Genomic DNA, 18,628 nt, shown 5'->3' on the forward strand with positions numbered 1-18,628 from the left:
AATTGCGACATAATTTATTCTCTTTATTCTTTATCTAATTATTCATTTAAAAATAAATTGGTTCAAATTATGTAAAGATCAAGTAGTGTGCAGCTGTGTAAACAAATTACCTTGGGGTGCCCCATAGAATTTGGCGCACGGATCATTTGCCCGGGTTCCCTCCGCTAATTCGGTGCCTGGTGCTACTGATTAAAAGCTTGCATTTATACGGCCTACACCGTTCATTTCAATTAGTTACTCGTCTGCTGGATAACCTTGAATGAGTAAACCATATTAAAAATCAACGGCTAAACGATGCATCGAAATACGTTTAATTTCTGCTTTTTACTCGTAACTTTTACCGGGAATTGTGACCCTCAGAAAGTACTGGGTACTGAACTTGGTCCCCAAGTTGTGAATGAAACCAAGGTATGTAAACGTTATCAACTTTTTTCATGAGGCAAATACACGAATTAAAAAAAGAACTAATATTTCCAGGAAATGATTTCCTCAAGTTTGCGTAGAAAAAGAGGATGACACAACCAAAAGTTAAAATTTGTCCAACGTTTGGCAAAATTCATCTACACTAATTTACTAATTTACAAAAGTCTTACACATGCTTTGACAAATTTGGCACGACGGTTGGATAAATTTTAACTTCTGTTTATGTCGTCCACTTTTTTTGCGCAGCCTTGAGTAAAATTTTATTCAAAATTTGGCAATAAAAAAATCACTAACAAATTACAAACTGTCTGAACATTTAAATTATAAAAATTACAATTGTTAGATGGGCGAAGGTCCCCCTTGGGAGGAGGGTCAACCGACTTATTTTCCATATCCGTACGATTGCCGAAAATTCATCGAGTGCACCAACGGGGTCCCGATTGTTCACAATTGTGCTCCCCTGACCGTGTGGGACCAGTCGTTGCTTACCTGTAATCACGAAAGCGTCACATCCTGCGTCATAGTCACGACGGAGACTCCGTAAGGGTTAATTTATTAATTGATTTTAAGACGTTACAAAAAATAATGCGAACGAAATATAGCAATAGGGCGAAACAAGTAATTCCTTAACAATTTTATGTACCACATCGCCCAGGGGGGAGAGTAGTCCAATCGACCCCAAATATACCTAATCCTCCCCGTGAGGTCATTTGCAAATATGTATGATGCCGCAAACCATTCTCGATTTTCCGTAACCTTATGACCTTCCATGTCCATATTCTAATTTAACTACTCTTCAAAATTTACAATACACATAGGTGTTGCATCCGCTCTAGAGTTAAGGTGGAAACAGACAAATTCACAGTCGAGACATTTCTATAAAGGGATTTAATTTCGTTTCACCTCTAAATTATGTAAACTGTAGTACATATATGTTACAAGCGTATAAGCCCGTCTCCCACCGGGGGTACATTATACATAAGCTGGAAATGTTTGTCAGGGTGTCAGCAACGAAAGCGGAAGCAAATGTTCCGCAGCGGAAGGGAAAGTACAGAAAATCATGTTTTTATATTCACCATGCGATTCTGAATATTTATTTGATGGTGGTTATCTGGGAGTTGATAATCACCATAAAACAATTATCCCAAGATCACCATATATACAGATAATCGGATTTGTATATTTTTTTTTACTTTTAATTAAATTTGAATTTTCGAGTCATTCGAAACATGACTTTCTTTACTTTCACTTCCGTTGCGGAACACTTCCGTGGCCGACAGACTTTTCCAGCTTATAATATAGATAGAAGATAGAAATTGGGGAAGATGTACATATCTTCAATAATAATTGTTCCGCATACAGAATCCACACTTCTTTCGATACTGACGCTCAAACTACAACAACCAGCCCCACACCATCCACCTCAACCACACCCACAGAACTAACATGCCCAAAAACTAAAACGACGACCAACCGACCTCCGGAGACTACTCCAATCCAGACGAGTGTCCGATACACGATAATAAATAAACAGTGCAATAACGTAAGTGAACACAAAAATTCCAAGTGTGCATCCCAAGCTAGGCGGATATTGGGTGAAAACCTTCAAATATTTAAATCTCGCCCTTCAATATCCAGACATCCAATTCCATGTTAAATTCTCGCCATCAAAAATCTAAATATTTAATATCCATGATATTCGCCGAGCTGCTCTGGCGAAAATCATGGAAGAATTCCATATTTTAGATGGCTCTAAGCATCTACAATTCCACTTTGAGTTCCGAAAATAAAATCCATGCAATGCCGCACGTGCCCGACTGCTCGGATTTGTCCCAAGTATTCCAACTGGAAATTTTTAACGGTGAGTCAACCTAAAACATAAATATTTGGGTTTTTGCCTGGATTTTGCGGGTAGTCGGGGTTTTGGGGGCAAACTGAGTCAGTGTCTCATGTATTAAGTCCAGAAATTAATGAAAAAAATCAGTTCTTCAGTAATTTCGCAACAAAACTGCTTATTAATTATCTTTTAATAAGCAATTAATTTGTGGAATTGCTAGTAATGCCCTACTATCATATTTTGTAAAATTTGAAAACCCCGACTACCCCGACTACCCGTGGGAATTGCTCAAATTTGCTACCCCAAAACCCACCAAAACCCGCAATACCCCAATACCCCAAAAACCCGGGTAGCATACCCTGTATGTAATAGCGGCAAATGAATTAGACAAATTCATCAAGATTAAGGTTATATATTTCCTATTTGGCAAACAAAATTCCAAAAATCTTAGATAATTTCATGGGAATTTGCATAAACGACTTATTTTTTGTTGTACTGAAACCGTTTAAAACACTTGCCGATATAAATTCCTCGATCCTAGAAAAATCTGAATTGTCCCATTTTCGTGGGCAATAACGAAAATCAAAATTTTTGAATATAATTTACTCGCATACAGGTTTGTTTATGATGCTTGTGTGAAGCCAGAGTAGGAAAGAATTATGAATTGAGACAGTTTCGAGATTCAAATAGTTTGAAATATCACACTCGTAGTGGGCCCCTTCGAATCTAAATATGCACGTGGCCACCACATACATATATTTTCGCTCGAAATAATTTGATTGATAAAGTGTAGTCGTCATACATATCTCGTCTCTGTCATATACAGGGTGATTTAAATGTCACGTAACAATGGAAAATTTTTCACTGGGAAAAATCCCTAAATCTCCATTAGTTACAAGATTTTTGGTTGAGATTTTTATAAAATTATTATAAACTTATGGAACACTGATGACGAAATTCTTGAAATTTTGAATTTTAGAAATAAAATTTCGGTAACTAATGGAAATTTACGATTTTTCCCCTTCGAAAAATTTTCCATTGTAGCGTGACATTTTAACCACCCTGTACCATGTATATAAATCTATGATTCGTTGCTACAGGTATTCCCGACCATTACTACATTTTGTCCGCACTTGGAAAAGGAATTGAAGGAAGGATCTGGGTCATGCATCTGCATTATGATCTTTATACTTTCCCAACTATACAGGTTTGCGCCATCCTTAAAATCGTTAATACCTAGATTATTACTTTATTCAAATATATGAAGAACATAGTCGCGTTTCGGTAGTAATTGGGTCTTCAAATTTCATGTGGTTACTCTAAAATAAAATTTATATCCAGGGTGTTCATTATTTCATCATGTCCTTGGTATATTATATTCTTCGTAGCGTAAAGTAAGTTTCGACAAGATTTATTTAAGGCGTGGTTGGATTTTGTCAAGGAAAATCAAGTTACAAACTTCGGCAAGCTACCGAATTTTACGAGGTTTGACTCCATGTTTTTTCTTCGCTAAGTACTTAGGATGCGAAGGAATAATGAAGATCCTCGGTTGATTTTGCCCATTATGAATATAATTTAAATTTAGGGACCGTATGTACATAAAGCATGTGCTCGATTGTCCCGTAATCGTCAAAGGGCGGATATGTATGTACGTAAATTCCACAAAATATGTATGTATGATGTGCTTAAAAAACCTTAAAATATGCATATAAAAATGTTTTTCAAGTTGAATTTTCTAGTACATAAATTTATGAAATATAATTTTGATGAAACCTTAATTTCTGAATGAAGACACATATTTTTACATAAAAAACTTCGAAATATCAACTAAAATATTGATATTTTGAAAAATACTCGAAATATGCATGAAAATATGTAATATGTACGAAAAACCCTAAACTATCTATGTAAAATATGGAAAACCATGTTTGAATTTTTGCGATCTTGCTTAGATGGGATGTCAGTGTACGAAGTCTCACAATGGAGGTCTCCCAACGTATGCTCACAGATTTGGATCAAACTAGCGTCAATCGATCACAAATATAATTAGTGTGAAATCTGCAGCTGGGACTATCTGCCAATGCGCAGGTTTGGCAGAGATATTTGCATAAAAAGAGGAGAAAACGCACCCCCAAGACTGTAATTTTTAAGTTTCCAAATTTGCTGCGCATTTTTCCCGCTTTTTATGCAAATATCTCCGTCAAACCTGCGCATTGGCAGATAGTTCCAGCTGCAAATTTCATACTAATTATATTTGTGATCGATTGACGCTAGTTTGATCCAAATCTGTGAGCATACGTTGGGAGACCTCCATTGTTAGTACGATCTGATTTGGTACATATGAAAAACTTAGAAATACATACATTTCCGCCGTCTAGTAATCATACCCACCTGGTGAAGTATATGTTATCTGTTGTGGCATAAAGCAAAGGATACCTTGACCCCTGCTCCCCCCTCTCAAATCGGTCATACAAAGATCCAAATGTATTTAACTTCCAATGTATTCATAGAATGGTACCGGAGCTTATGCAGAGTACACGCTGAAACTTGTGGATGCAACTAATTTCTACACAATACGGGTTCGGGAGAGTCCAGAAGCGAGTTTCTATTACTCCGGGTAACTATGCAAATTTAGTATTTGTTTCAACCAAAGAGGGTTGGTTTAATTGGCCCGATTTTTGAAAGCGTATGTATGTGTAACTCAAAACCGTTGAAAGCTCTGGATTCTTCTGCTTAACGCTACACATGGTACAATAATTTCAAAGAAAAATATGAAGTAAATTTGAACCATCGTCGGGACGAATTAAATCAACACCCTTTATAAAAATAAAAATATAAATGCTCATTAAACAACAAATCTCGTGCACATCAAACAGATCACAGAACGATATTGGAGTCGACCTTCGAACCGTGGACGCACCAGATTCTACAAATCCAACGCAATTATGGGGGTTTGTGCGGTGCCCGACCTAATCGAAAATACACCTCTACCACAAAACATTAATGTGATGCACGTATTGACATAAATAATAAATACTACATTACTATTAAAATATCCTTGTTCCAAGTAAATATGGTTTTGGTACTTTATTGGACAAAGTTACGAAAACAATGCATATCTCGGACAAACTACCTCGCTATTAAAGAAGTCATTCCGTATTCAGTAAAACCTTTGTACACCTGAAAATTTAGCACACAATGTGTTTCCTCTTGTTTGCCTGGTTAGTACGGTACTCATTTGTCAGTTAGGTACAGGGTGTGAACACGAAGTACATATGTAATGTATGCGTATGTACATAGGTAATCAGTCATTATTTATACGAACGGCCCATATGGAATTTTTCACGAGGTACAATTTCGTAATGTACCCCACGCATTGAGAGCTAATTACACATTTAACCGTTACACTATTGTTTCCTTAACCCGAACCAAATTCCAGGCTCCATTTCAGGTCAATATTCGCAAAAAATTAAACGATTTTCTCCTTCACTGTCGCGTTAGAAAATCACAGAGTTAAACAAATCCGTCCAAACTTAAATACACTCGCAGAAATTATCAACCGATTATCATCCACGTGTAACTATGAGTACATGCGACTCTACCGGACGATAATAATCCTACCCCACAACTTGAATACGACTTGATCACCGCATGGAAATAACGCACTACATGCTAAGTGGTACTAAATCACCACGTATGCCAATACGCCAAAAATTACCAAATTAGCATCTGGGCCGGTACACTCAAGTCTAAATATTACCGGAATTTGTTGAGTGTGCACTTCCAAACATTTAATTATTGCTAAATGCGCCAGCTCCCACAGCTTCTCGTCGATTATCTTCGTGGCCGAACTTAGGATTAATCTGTGTTCTTCGGAGGCGTCATTAACAAAGCTACAAATTTGACTTAGATACTACCCGAATTTTATACAAAACAGTACAAATTTTGAACATTGTTACCTACCATGTTACCCACCCTTTTCCTCGCCTCTTTTTCCATCGCTGTCAAACTATTCGTGGAAAAGTACCGCAGCGACGATTTACAAAAGACTTTACAGGAATTAGAGGGGGATTTATCGCTCCCGCGAATTACCGCATACGACTACATAATTGGTTTGAATAAATTTCTCACTAGTAAATAAAGGGTGTTGATTGAATTCGTCCCAATTCTTTTGTACGCAAATTTACAAAAATTGTCAAAGTCTAAATAAAATAGTTAAGGTCAAGATTAGTACTTACATATAAATTGTTTTTTGACAAATTGTTTACCAATGCACATTTAATAAAAAAAATTCCTCGAGGTTTTATCCTTTTTGACGGGTAACTTTGCAAATAGGCAGGACGAATTAAATCAACACCCTTTACTTTTATCTAGAAAAATCAAAATTAACCCAATGTTCTCTCAAAAATAAAGTTGGGGCTGGCACGGCCGGATCACTCTTGGCTGGGAGACTATCGGAAAGATTTAGCGTCCTGCTTCTCGAAGAAGGTGGGCCACCCCCACCCGCTACGGACAACCAGTTTTATTACGAACTGACCTCCACCGATGGCACGTCAGGGATCAACAATATTTTCTTCTCCGAGCCAGATTCGCAAGGTCGGGTAAGTCGGATTAATTTTACTGCTTCCAAACTAATGTAAATTGGTTACGGTAACAGAATGACATGCATGTGAAATGAATCAAACAAGGGGGGAAAGACCTGTGTACAATATAAATATGTACATTTCCCTTGTTGGAAAGTTACCCATAAACATGATTTGCGACCAAAAATCCATCATTCAAATGTTAAAAGGGTCGATTTTAATCTCCTGTGCTTTAGACTCAGATGAAGGATTCATTCATAAGGCTTGTCCAGAAAGTAACTTAACAGTACAAAACGAGACGCTTAATTCCGATCTCGCGAAACTATAAAATTTAAATTTATGGAATTCGAAAGATAAATGATGATAGTCAAAGTCACCAAAGTTTTAAAACGATCCGACTTAAATGAACAAAATGCGGAGGGGTGAAAGTCCGGACTCGCCAAACGTGTTTTTCGCGGCCATAAAAATGTGGCTCAAAGAAAGAAGGATAAATTGCAAACCAAACCAGGTAAAACCCCTGGGTTTGGTCAATAGCGTAACCCCGGGGTTCTCCTTTCCCTGGGGCTAATAGGCCGTTTGACACGGTTGAGTAACTACTTATGTAGCCCTGATGACATCGTACCGACAAACTAACTAATTTAAACTTGAAAGGTAGCGGCGCAGAATGTCCACCGGGAAAATGCTGGGTGGCTCGGGATCCCACAATGCAAACATTTATTTCCGTGGATCACCTCGAGACTACGAAAATTACGCAACGCTTACAGGAGACCGGTCGTGGAGTTACGAAAACATGCTGCGTCACTTCAAAACTACTGAATCATTCAGAGGCTGGCTTGTCAGCGAGGATGAGAGGGCAGGTAAAGTAAAACCTCGCAAGGGAACCTTTCCTAATGTTACATTGGGACTTTCTACCGGATTATATCAAAAAATCATGCCAAAAATTAGGATCCACGAGGAACTCAACTTTCGGTTAAATTGCCCCTTTGAACGAAAATACTGGTAGGAAGTGTAAATTTAAAAAAAATTATGTTTTTAAACGGTTTTTAAAACTAGATTAAAAAAATGTTCAGTTTTTATTTCACTCGAGCAATCGTTCTACCACGAATGTTGTTTTCATCAGGGTCACAAAAAATATTTTTATTTTTTAACTAATTGTAAGTTTTATCTTACAATTTTCTTTTCCCCCACATGGCGAAACCCCAGCCGAAAATGCGAATTTTGTCCCTCAATATTTTTATTCCAAGCAAAGATAAGATAAATGTACATAATTTTAAATTTTTTGCTTGATTTTTTCATGTAACTCGCTACTTAATCCTGGTGAAGCTTTTAAAAAAGATTCCATCGTCGATGTTGCACATGCGCAGTCAAATTCTGTATGTAATTGAGCAGGCTACTATGGGATAAACGGCCCAATAATCGTTAACACCGACACTCCTCCCGTTTTATCTGCTTGGTTTCAAGCTGGCATTGAACTAGGATATCATATTCGAGACGCGAACGCATTCCAGGAAGAATGTGAGACACATTTGTTGCGAATAAAAAATGTTTATTCCGCATAAATTTTTGACACTTTAACGTTCCACTTCCATTACAGCCTTTGTCCCAATGACGATGTCCATGTTGAACGCGGTTCGTCAAAGTGCATACAACCAAGTAGTCAAACCTTTAATGAATTATCGTCCAACCCTAAAAGTTCTCACCTATTCAAGAGTCGATAAGGTTGAACCATTGGAATTAAATTATTTTTAATCAGAAAGAACGAAACTTTTATTTGTTTAATTACAATCAATTAAATAGATTCTTATCGATGAGCGGAATTATGCTTATGGAGTGGCCTATAAACGGCACGGGATTCCACAGATTGCTCACGCTCGAAGGGAAGTAATCGTCGCGTGCGGTACGATGTCCTCCCCACTTCTCCTTATTCGGTCAGGAGTTGGACCTGAGGATACTCTGCGAAAAGCTAAGGTACAACTTTGTATAAAACAATCTTCTATATCATAAGCTGGAAATGTTTGTCTGCAACGGAAGTGAAAGTATTTTTCCGTGACGGAAATAAAAGTGGAGAAAGTTTCACTTCCTCGCTAACAGGCATTTCTAGCTAATTACATATATAGTAAAATATGATTCGCTGCAATTAAGAACAATCCGACTTAATTTTCACGAAAATCAAATATGAACGCTCTCGCCCGGCGGGAGACGGGCTTTTACACTAGTTTATTATGATAGAATTTCAGTTCCCACTTTTAAACAAGTTTTAAGTCCCCGAAATATGATCTACCGAGGTAGATATTCAACTCAATCGGCCAGGGACGATTTACACATCTTTGCGATATCTTCAGGATCTCCAATGTCGGCAAAATGGATATCCAAAATGGATGTCTTGAAGACGTGTCCTACGTTGTATAAGCTAGGACAGGTCTCAAAGACATTTTTCGGATATCCATTTTGCAGATATTTGGACATCCTGAAGATGTCTTTAAGATGTGTAAATCATCATTGGCCGATTGGGATATGTATTTAATTCTACCGGCTGGTTATCATACGTCACCATTCGGTCACCGCAATGATCCCCGAGGAAATAACGGACAAGTCACTCTGTCCCAATTAGGGATAAAATTAATTCAAAATCCAATTACAGATTCCTGTTAAATCTTCACTACCCGGAGTCGGCTCCAACCTTCGCGACCATATAGGCGTCTTCCTTCAATTCACCTCATTAAACAAAAACTCCACCTTACAACCCATCCTCCGCGATCAGGACGTACAAACGGAACTGCTTAAATTCCAAGGAAACCCGAGATCCGGGTATTTCACCCGGATGACGGTGGGACCGCAAGCCTTCATAGTTTCGTCACAATCTAAGTCAGCTGGAGAATACGGTTGGCCCGACTTACAGCTGGGAATCACACAGTATCCAAGCATCGGTTCAGCAAATGATGTATCCGTCCAGCTTTACGTCGTTCTCGGACGAGCCGAAACCGAGGGGGAAATTCGGCTTAATGTTTCAGCATATCAAAGTAACCCTGACGCGGACGATGTCGCCTTGGCCACCGTGGACTTTAAAGATTTTGCTAATTCACGCGATGAGAATGCCATGTTAGAAGGTAAAGTGCAACGATACAATCTTTTACTAACAATGCGATGGTGTGAAGTGTAACCCTCCGATTTGGTTGAAATTTCGAAATTACGTGGTCCATGTCAATACAGCCAACGTTTCTTGCGGCAGTTTGTGCGATGGTCAGAATTTGCCAAAATTTTTGAGGTCAAAGTCGAAAAACGGGCGATTTTTAGCACGGGAATAGAATGGAAGTTGAGTTTGCTTCCTCCGCGTGCGAAGGGTTACACTTCACACCATCGCATTGTAAGAGTAGAATTAGTAATCTTTTACTGGTTAATTCTTTAAATATGTAGATATGTACGCACTTGGATTTTACATTTCGCTGAAAATCGGTTTTAAATTTTATTCTAAAACCGGGTTTTAATTTTTCGTTAAAAACTATTCCACTTCTAACTTGTACCTATTTACCATTTATATATGGCTTCAAATATAACATTTAATGCTTCTGAAATTGGTTTCCCAATTTAATGCCTAAATTTAGTTGTATTTTAATTTTTACAAAAATATACAAAAATATAAATATTTAGTGTAAGTAAACCTAATTATTTAGAAACATAAAGACAGAGAGGGTATTCATTACAAGTTCGCATCGCACCATAACTTTTTCGAAATTACGAATTTTGCGAAGCAACGAAGTGAACACACTTCGCAAATGAAAATTATGTTGAAATATCTCGAATTTTGTAATGAGAAAAATTCGTAAATTTCCACTAGTTACCGAAATTTTGCGTCTGAAATTTTCCAAATATGAAATTTCAAAAATTAGAAGGGTTAAACTTCGGTAACCAATAGAGACTTATGGACTTTTCCCATTGAAAAATTTGTGAAAAATATTTTGCGAACTAAATACTAGCCTTGGAAATGCGCAATTTTCAAGCCACATGTTTTTGCGAACGTTGCTAACGATGCGAACTCGTAATGAATACCCTCAGAGTTTAAGAATCTTTGAGGTGGTTTTGAATGCCCTAATTTTGAAGGGTTTGGGAAATTTAGCAAATTGTTTAAAGTCTCAAAAATATAATCCACCTTGCCTTCAGCTTTGGTATGCGTTACTTATAATTATGTTTCTCAAATTTCGTAGGAATATCCCTCGCTTTCAAAATCATGGAAGGCACGTCGCCCTTTCAAAGCATGAAAGTAAAGTATACTGGACCATCCGTTCCCGCCTGTGCCTATCATTTCCCTAATTCTGCCAACTTTTGGAGATGCTACATAAGACAGACCTACATCGGTTGGCTCCACATTGTCGGCACTTGCAAAATGGGACAAGATTCTGATCCCATGTCCGTTGTGGACAGCAAACTAAGGTAATAATAAAAATTAATCATTAGTGGTATTCACAGTAACCGATTATAATCGTCCTGAAGATTATAATCACAATCGATTATAATCATATACCATGAAGGCACCTGATTATTGTTGTTTTTTGATTATTTTGCCTAAAATATCCAGCAGGATTCATTAAATAGTATCATAGCAACGGTTAATTTTTCGGACGCTTTAAAAAAATTGCATTTGGATCAAGGATTATAATCCAAACAATCGTCCTCGGAGAGGATTATTTTTTTGACGATTATATTATAATCACATTGGTTTATTTTTTCCAAGAGAATTTAATGGTGATTATAATCGATAATGATTATAATCGCAATAATCGGTTACTGTGAATACCACTATTATAAGTACGATGTACTAATCAAAACCACGCAATTTCTGCATAACGCAGGGTACGTGGAATTCAAAACCTGCGAGTCGTCGACGCCAGCATTCTGCCAGCGCTACCTAACACAAATATCAACGCGGTAGTTATGGCTGTCGCGGAAAAGGTGGCTTCAGAACTATTGTTGTCACGGGTGTGATTAGCACGCGGAATGTATGAAGTAGTGTACGATAAATGTATGAAAGCCTTTGTATACACGTGACTAAAATAATAGAGACATAAATTTCTTAAAAAATATCCTGGTTAAGTAACGTGTCGCCCAAAAAGAGAATGAAAACATTTTTCCACATCAGAGAATTGTGGGACAAAACAAAGTCGTGCATTTTCAGATCCAATACACTTTCAGGACTACAAGTTTAAACCAATTTCATACTTTAATAACGAAGCGGAACAAATAAAATGTTGGAAAGAACACTAATTTTTCCTCCGTCGTTTTGTAGTTCTAACAATATTTTATATGATCTACCCATTGAGCGTTTTATGTACATATGTACAACAATCGAGTAAAAACTACATAAAAGTTCAAGCTTATCGCCAAGTTGGATAAGTATAAATTTGCTTCCTTGGGACAGATTTATTCCTACTTTAATTCTGGACACTCGTACAAATAGTCACTCTTTCTGAGATCGTTCGAATCAACGGGGTCCCGTCCGTCGCCACCCATTTCGTGACTCATTTTAGTGAAATCGATGCCATACTTGGTCAGCAAAGCTTCCCGCCATTCACTCCTCTTCCTCCCGTAAACGTCCACCAGCTTCCGAACCTCTGGGGGTGCGACAGGCTTGATCATGTTGTTCCAGAGCGGGACCGCAAATTCCGGAGCTGAAGGAAATGCATGCGAAAAGTTAGAAAAACTTGTCTACTTCGAATGACGACACGAATTTTATTTTATTTTACTGTTTATGACGATACATGCGTTAATTACATTGGGGAAGTGGGCACCCAACGATTGCACGAGGTAAAGGTAGAAAGGAATACCTGTAAAGAAACCGGTTAATTTAGGAACTTCCATAATATAAATTCGGGTCTTTTGAAACCCTACTTTGGCCCCTTCGAGAAAAAATATTATGCTATTATTGAAATTGCACTTTTAACTCAACTCCTAAATTTTGCCTCGATGTTTTACACGCTTAAAAACCCCGTGTCATTTGTCACCGGACGGTGTGCATGTTTAACTTCAACTTCACCAAGTGATTATAATCTTTCTTACTATTTGGTGCCAAAATTAACACTTGGCAGGCATAATTTGTCCCCATGAGGGCAAGATTTATCACCATGCGATGTAGTCACATATGCACACCGTTCGGCGATGACTAACACCTAGTTTTTAAGAGTGTAGGGACAACTTACTATGGTGTGAGCATTAAAAGATGAGTCTTTCTTCACATGCAAATCCTATAGCGGGCAAGATTCTCCTTTAATGTTACCACCATAACAAACGCTGGGTGTTTCTTGAAAAAGGTTCTTTGTAAATAACTTGTACTTACACCGGGGACAAGCCTGTACTTGGAAACTAAGCGAGCCCAAATCCAAAATGAGATTTGCCCTCGTCGCGTTGGACCCGCGCGCTTGCATATTTCTCAAAACGGTGCTTGCTTCTTCGAAACATTTGTCGATGTAGCGTCGCATTTTTTCCGACTGTCCGGCCAACGCGGCTCGTCGCATGTCCCATTCGCCCGCAAAAAGAACGAAAACTGCAAAAATCAAAGGGGTTTGTTCATATATTATGTCATCACTTTTAACAATTGGAGAATAGGGATAATTTTCTATCCGCCCGTGTTGAAAACGATTTCGTAACGTACGGACAATTCCAATGGATGTTGAAGCGAATGAAAGCATGGGTTTCAATTAACTTATGCAATCTCAAAGCAAAATAGTTCGAAATCAACCGTTAAACTAGGGCTGCCAAATCCGGATATTCTAAATCGAAAAATCTGGATTTTTCGAATTTCGAATTATCCGAAATCTGGATTTCATTTTGGACTGAATCCGGATTTAATTAATTTAAAAACTAATTTTCATGTGCACTATAAAGATACAAATTGTTGGGAAAAGTGTAAATTTACAAAAATTGTCCATGTTTTTCATCCCAGGTAGTTACTTCACCATATTCGACAGGAAACTTACCTCTTTTGAAATTTCAGTACATCAACAAATTTTTTCAGTACGTCAACATAAAAATATACCAGGAAACTATCTACATCAACAAATTTTAAACCATGATAAAAATTTCAAAAATGCTTAAATTTCGATTGAATATGATAACGAAGTATTCGACATCTATCAAACCGGATTTGAAAATTCGGAACGGATTTGGCAGCCCTACGTTAAACGAATGTAGCGAAGTGGTGAAGCCTAGAACTTTATCAAAATCGGTCGGAAATCTGTTAAACCTGAGATAATTTAATCTTTTTCCTACCATTTTAAAAACCGGGACACTTTATCAAAACCGGGACATTTTCGGGACGCCGGGACTTTGAAAACAGGGACGTATGTTCACCCGATTGCGTCCCGAAACTCGGGGACTGCACACAATACTGAACTTATTTGAATAATGTTACTTCTTCAAACCTACCTGGGGCTCCGTTACCATCGCAACCGTCCAAGTTGAAACGGTACTGGTTGTTAAACTCGGTCCAATCTTCGTCCAATAAAGCGTCCATTTCGTTCTCTTCCCGCCACCAGAGATTCTACGGGAATACATATTTATTAATCCATGCACTCTTAGAAATAGGGTTACCATTATAACCAAAAAGTAAACTTACGTTACTCTATCGCCGTGGTTATGACTTTGTCAACAATTGTCACCGACGAAATAAAAAATTTCACCAACGTAGTATTTCATTGTCACTAGAGCTATTTAAGAAATTTACAACCAGTTGGTGCCAAATTCATAACCATGGCGGTAGAGTGATAAATATGTACATATATTTTTACATTTTCATAATAATAGTAACCCTATAACCCGAGTTTGGATGCACTTCGGGACGCGTAAACTCCGTCTTTTCTCATAGGTAAGTGAAGATGACGGGCATAAATTCGAAGATTGACAAGAACCATTAACCGGTTTACTAGTGGGGGTCACACATATTTCACATGAAAATATTTAATTTTCAACATTTACACAGTTGTCAACCCAACTCATTCAAAAATTACATGCAATTTCCCAACTTTTATTTTTTTAGAAAAAAAATCATCTATAAATACATTACCCCGTTACATATGAATGAAAAACAAAAAAAAAAGTTTTTTAAGCCCTGGTTCTAACTAGAATTTGTGCACGTAAATCGCTAAATTTGATACCTCTTGCAGCATACGGGAAGCAGCGGGAATCTCATAGTTTCGGGCTGAGTTTAACACGTATGGACACACATTAAATTTTACACGTGATGAAAAGTTCAAACGTAAATGTGGATTTGTCACCTTTAAGCCAGCGAATAAGATAAATGTCTGTCTTCATGTAGTCATGAGGCAGGTGGGGTTCCATAATTGTCCTAAACTGAAAACAATTATAATAGGCATACATACTTATCTACATATTTATTATTTGCAGATAAGCCGACATAATTTTATTTCATAAATTTTTAAAACGCCAATTTTGATCCGAATTTTCAAAATTTTTATAATTCTTACTTTGGTGCCTTTCTAATTTTTGAAAAACCATTGCAGCAGATATTTACAACATCAGAATTTTCTTACCTCATCCAACTTCTCTTTTTGTTCCCATGTTATTACCAAGTCTTCATCTATTCCATGGGCAGAAATTTCGCTCAGTAAGAAGAACACCAGCAGCACACGTGGAAACATATTTATATCGCAAATTACTAGTTTTTTTTATCCGAGAAGGAGTAAATTCTAGTTAATCCAGTCTCCACACAGCGTCGACTCTTTCTGAACAAAGACCAACGTGCATTACATTTTTATCTCATTTTCCTTTTTTCCTACCAGCGACTGACATCATGTTTCAACTCAAACCGGTCTAAACGAGGAGTTCGTGACGCGTGGAATTGTGTGAGCAACGACTTCTCCGCATAATTAATTCGTGTGAAATCCTGGCAGCCTTTTACACACGAGAGAATGAAAAAATCAGCGGATTGCTGCTGATACGTATGAAATTATCGAATTTATTCAGGTCTATTGTATCACTACACTCAAAACAAAACGGTGTCAATATATGACTTAACCGCCTTGGTTACAATTGTGATTTACAAGTGTGCGAATTGTTACTAGAATTAGTAAAACTAAAATATGACACCGCTGGAGTACCCGCTGGATAATTGACAGTGGCTTAAATCTTAACGACTTAGCAAGTGAAGGACTGATTTTAATCAAAAATTTACTTAATTTTTCAACCAGTACATGTGAAACGCTCGATGCATTGGAAATTTCCAGTGACGATGAAATCTACATTTACGGTGACAGTGCAGCTCAAACCCACGCAATTTCCGAAGAATCGTCATCGCAGGAATGGGAGGTTAAAAGTATCGAACATAATAATTATAATCTCGAAGAAATGATAAAGATTTAAAGTTTTACGACAGTGTTAAGTCAAATAAATTGTTTAAAACTAGACAACGTTTCCCTAAAATATCAGCTTATGCAACAATTTCTCGGATGAAGACGTACATCGACCAGAATGGCAACAAACTGAAGAAGTTATAAGATATAGAAGATTTTGTGTTCGAAAGATTTAATTTTGCAAGAGAATCTCTAATACACATTGGTGAAGTGGATTTAGAACGCTGGGGAATTATAAAATCTAAAGAATTATCTTTGCCTTTCAAAGCTAGTTCAACTTGGGTCCATAATTTTAAGATTAAACATAGAATTGTGTCGCGAAAAATAACCAGATCATAATGACCGTAACAGGTGGTGGTAGTGTATAGCGAGGGATACGACCGCCCCCATCTCCACACACTCCCACTCTGCCTATTCCACCCCCACATTCGCCAACTTTGAAGGCTATTAAAAAATTAGCAAATTGGTTTTGCAGAAAAATTTTTGCACTTTGTAATCAAAACATATCATGGTGCATACGAAAAGTTAAATTAGAACTCATTTTTCAACCATCATAGAAAAGGTATCCCTAGTAAATAGGACAATGCGACTCTCTGACATTTATCTGAGTCGCTCAAATTCAAGGAAATCAACAATAACAGTAAATAATTATAATCCGGATTGGGGTTCTCACAAAAACAAATAATCCGAAATCCAGATTTAAAAATTCATCACGGATTTGACAGCCCTACGTGTTACCCGCCACAACCAGGGTTCGGAAAGCCCCGGGGTTTTTGTAGAAAAACCCAACCCCCTGGGTTTTTCCGGGGTTTTTGGGGTTTTTGTAGGTTTTTGGGTTTTTGTGGGTTTTTGTAGATTTTGGGGCAGGTAGAACTAGAATTCGTAAAATTATGTATTAGAGAAAAACTAATCTAATATACGAATTCAGCATGCAATTTTAACCGTTATCATTGACTTGGACTGTTACATCGAAAATTCATGTTTAACATGTAAACCTGGAAATATGCAACGATATTTGGAAATTCAAGTCTCACAAGAAAATTCTCAAAACCTCATGATGAATCAGAAAATTTAATTAGCATGGATCTAAGTTGTAGTTTAAGGGATTTTGTTTCAATCTGCCTCAAAACCCCATAAGACCACACAAAAACTCGCAAAAACCCCAACCCACAAAAACCCGGGGTGGTGAACCTTTGTTACAAGGGGAACGAAAGGGCAGAAAAATCGGCATTTAGACCTTCCCTAACCGAATGGTTTAGACTTACATCGGGGACAAGCTTGTACTTGGAAACTGAGCGAGGACGAATCCAAAAGAAGGGTTACCCTCGTCGCGTTCGACCCAGTCTTTGGCATATTTCTCAAAACGGTGCTAGCTTCTTCGAAACATTTGTCAATGAAGCGTCGCATTTTGTCCGACTGTCCGGCCAATGCGGCTCGACGCATGTCCCACTCACCCACGAACAGCACGAAAACTGGAACATTCAAAAAAGCTTTTTCTGAAGTTTCTTTAAAATGTACGTAAGTGTTCAGATATTTGTGACCATGCCATCTTAAAAATATCCTTTAGGGTAAATACAACCTTAGGTTAACCGATTAAAGGAAAAGATTAAACGGTCACAAAAGGTTCAACAACGTTATTTATGACTCGATATTAAGTTACCATACTAAATCTTCACTTTACTTTACTTTACTGTAAACTTTAGTCTTTATCAAGCTAGCGTAACTTGTAGCCAAACAAAGTTTACTTACATAACTCCATCAGGAGTATGTATCTGTGACTACGAAAACGCCAGAAAGTTACTTCTGAATTAGCTCCGACTTCTTACAATGAGGATAGAGTTTCGCAAGATAAATTTGCAAGGTGTGCATGCAATGGCGAATTTCTGCGAAATTTAGACTTTATATTTAGCTATCTGCCATGTATTTATATTCACGAATGTATTTTATTTAATTTGGTCAAAGACGTATTTCAGGAAAAAATACAAAATGTGTTGCATTTTTTCCAGAAAAATTGTCCCCTACATTTGTCAAACTTCTAAGGGTTTTAGAAATAAACCCGCTGGGGCCAGGCTACGGCGTGGAATATGAGTTTTATAAGAAAAATATGAATGGATCCTTCACTGTGGGGTCGTATATAGTGTTCGTCCAACATAAATGTGACCCTAGAAACTCTAAACGGTTACCTAGCGAAATTTGTCTATTTTTATTGTTTTATCAATTACAGAAATTTATTTCAGTGTCAAAATCCAAAAGTTATTAAGATATTCCATAAAATTATGATAGCTGCTAGGTAACCTTTTAGAGAAAATTGGCTGGGCGAAGGCCACATTTTTTCGGATGAACAGTAGTAGGGTCTAAAAAACGTAGTAGGTACTCAGGACACGAGGAGATGTCAGTATCCATGCGTTATCAGAACAATCTCCCAA

At 37.5% G+C, this 18,628-nt stretch overlaps 3 protein-coding genes across 6 annotated transcripts; 2 read left to right on the forward strand and 1 right to left on the reverse strand.

The window, feature by feature from the left end:
- Window positions 1-248: 248 nt before the first annotated feature.
- On the forward strand, window positions 249-5,332 carry LOC110859687. Its single transcript, XM_022108658.2, has 7 exons — window positions 249-408; window positions 767-963; window positions 1,786-1,966; window positions 2,170-2,284; window positions 3,361-3,467; window positions 4,771-4,877; window positions 5,137-5,332. The coding sequence occupies exons 1-7, from the start codon at window positions 295-297 to the stop codon at window positions 5,231-5,233; spliced, it is 918 nt and encodes a 305-aa protein (XP_021964350.1). The 5' UTR covers window positions 249-294; the 3' UTR covers window positions 5,234-5,332.
- A 436-nt stretch (window positions 5,333-5,768) lies between these two features.
- LOC110859613 (oxygen-dependent choline dehydrogenase 1) lies at window positions 5,769-12,102 on the forward strand. Its single transcript, XM_035859670.1, has 9 exons — window positions 5,769-6,372; window positions 6,674-6,861; window positions 7,499-7,700; window positions 8,233-8,358; window positions 8,438-8,562; window positions 8,641-8,811; window positions 9,485-9,950; window positions 11,046-11,271; window positions 11,691-12,102. Exons 1-9 carry the CDS (start codon window positions 6,225-6,227, stop codon window positions 11,821-11,823), a joined length of 1,785 nt encoding a protein of 594 aa, XP_035715563.1. The 5' UTR covers window positions 5,769-6,224; the 3' UTR covers window positions 11,824-12,102.
- Window positions 12,103-12,121: 19 nt separating this feature from the next.
- LOC110859680 (SEC14-like protein 2) lies at window positions 12,122-18,214 on the reverse strand. 4 transcript variants are annotated; one of them, XM_035859671.1, is made up of 8 exons: window positions 17,468-18,214; window positions 15,384-15,575; window positions 15,108-15,183; window positions 14,988-15,031; window positions 14,260-14,374; window positions 13,172-13,378; window positions 12,582-12,662; window positions 12,122-12,506 (listed from the first exon to the last, which is right to left on the reverse strand). In XM_035859671.1, the coding sequence occupies exons 2-8, from the start codon at window positions 15,489-15,491 to the stop codon at window positions 12,265-12,267; spliced, it is 873 nt and encodes a 290-aa protein (XP_035715564.1). In that variant the 5' UTR covers window positions 15,492-15,575; window positions 17,468-18,214; the 3' UTR covers window positions 12,122-12,264. The 4 variants fall into 4 exon arrangements, with proteins under 4 accessions (XP_035715564.1, XP_021964346.2, XP_021964345.2 ...); XM_022108654.2 differs by lacking the exon at window positions 17,468-18,214 and having other exon boundaries at window positions 12,597-12,662; window positions 15,384-17,200; XM_022108653.2 differs by lacking the exon at window positions 17,468-18,214 and having other exon boundaries at window positions 15,384-17,196.
- Window positions 18,215-18,628: the final 414 nt, after the last annotated feature.

This window comes from Folsomia candida, unplaced genomic scaffold, assembly GCF_002217175.1.
Source record: "Folsomia candida strain VU population unplaced genomic scaffold, ASM221717v1 Fcan01_Sc027, whole genome shotgun sequence".
Lineage (NCBI taxonomy): Eukaryota > Metazoa > Arthropoda > Collembola > Entomobryomorpha > Isotomidae > Folsomia > Folsomia candida.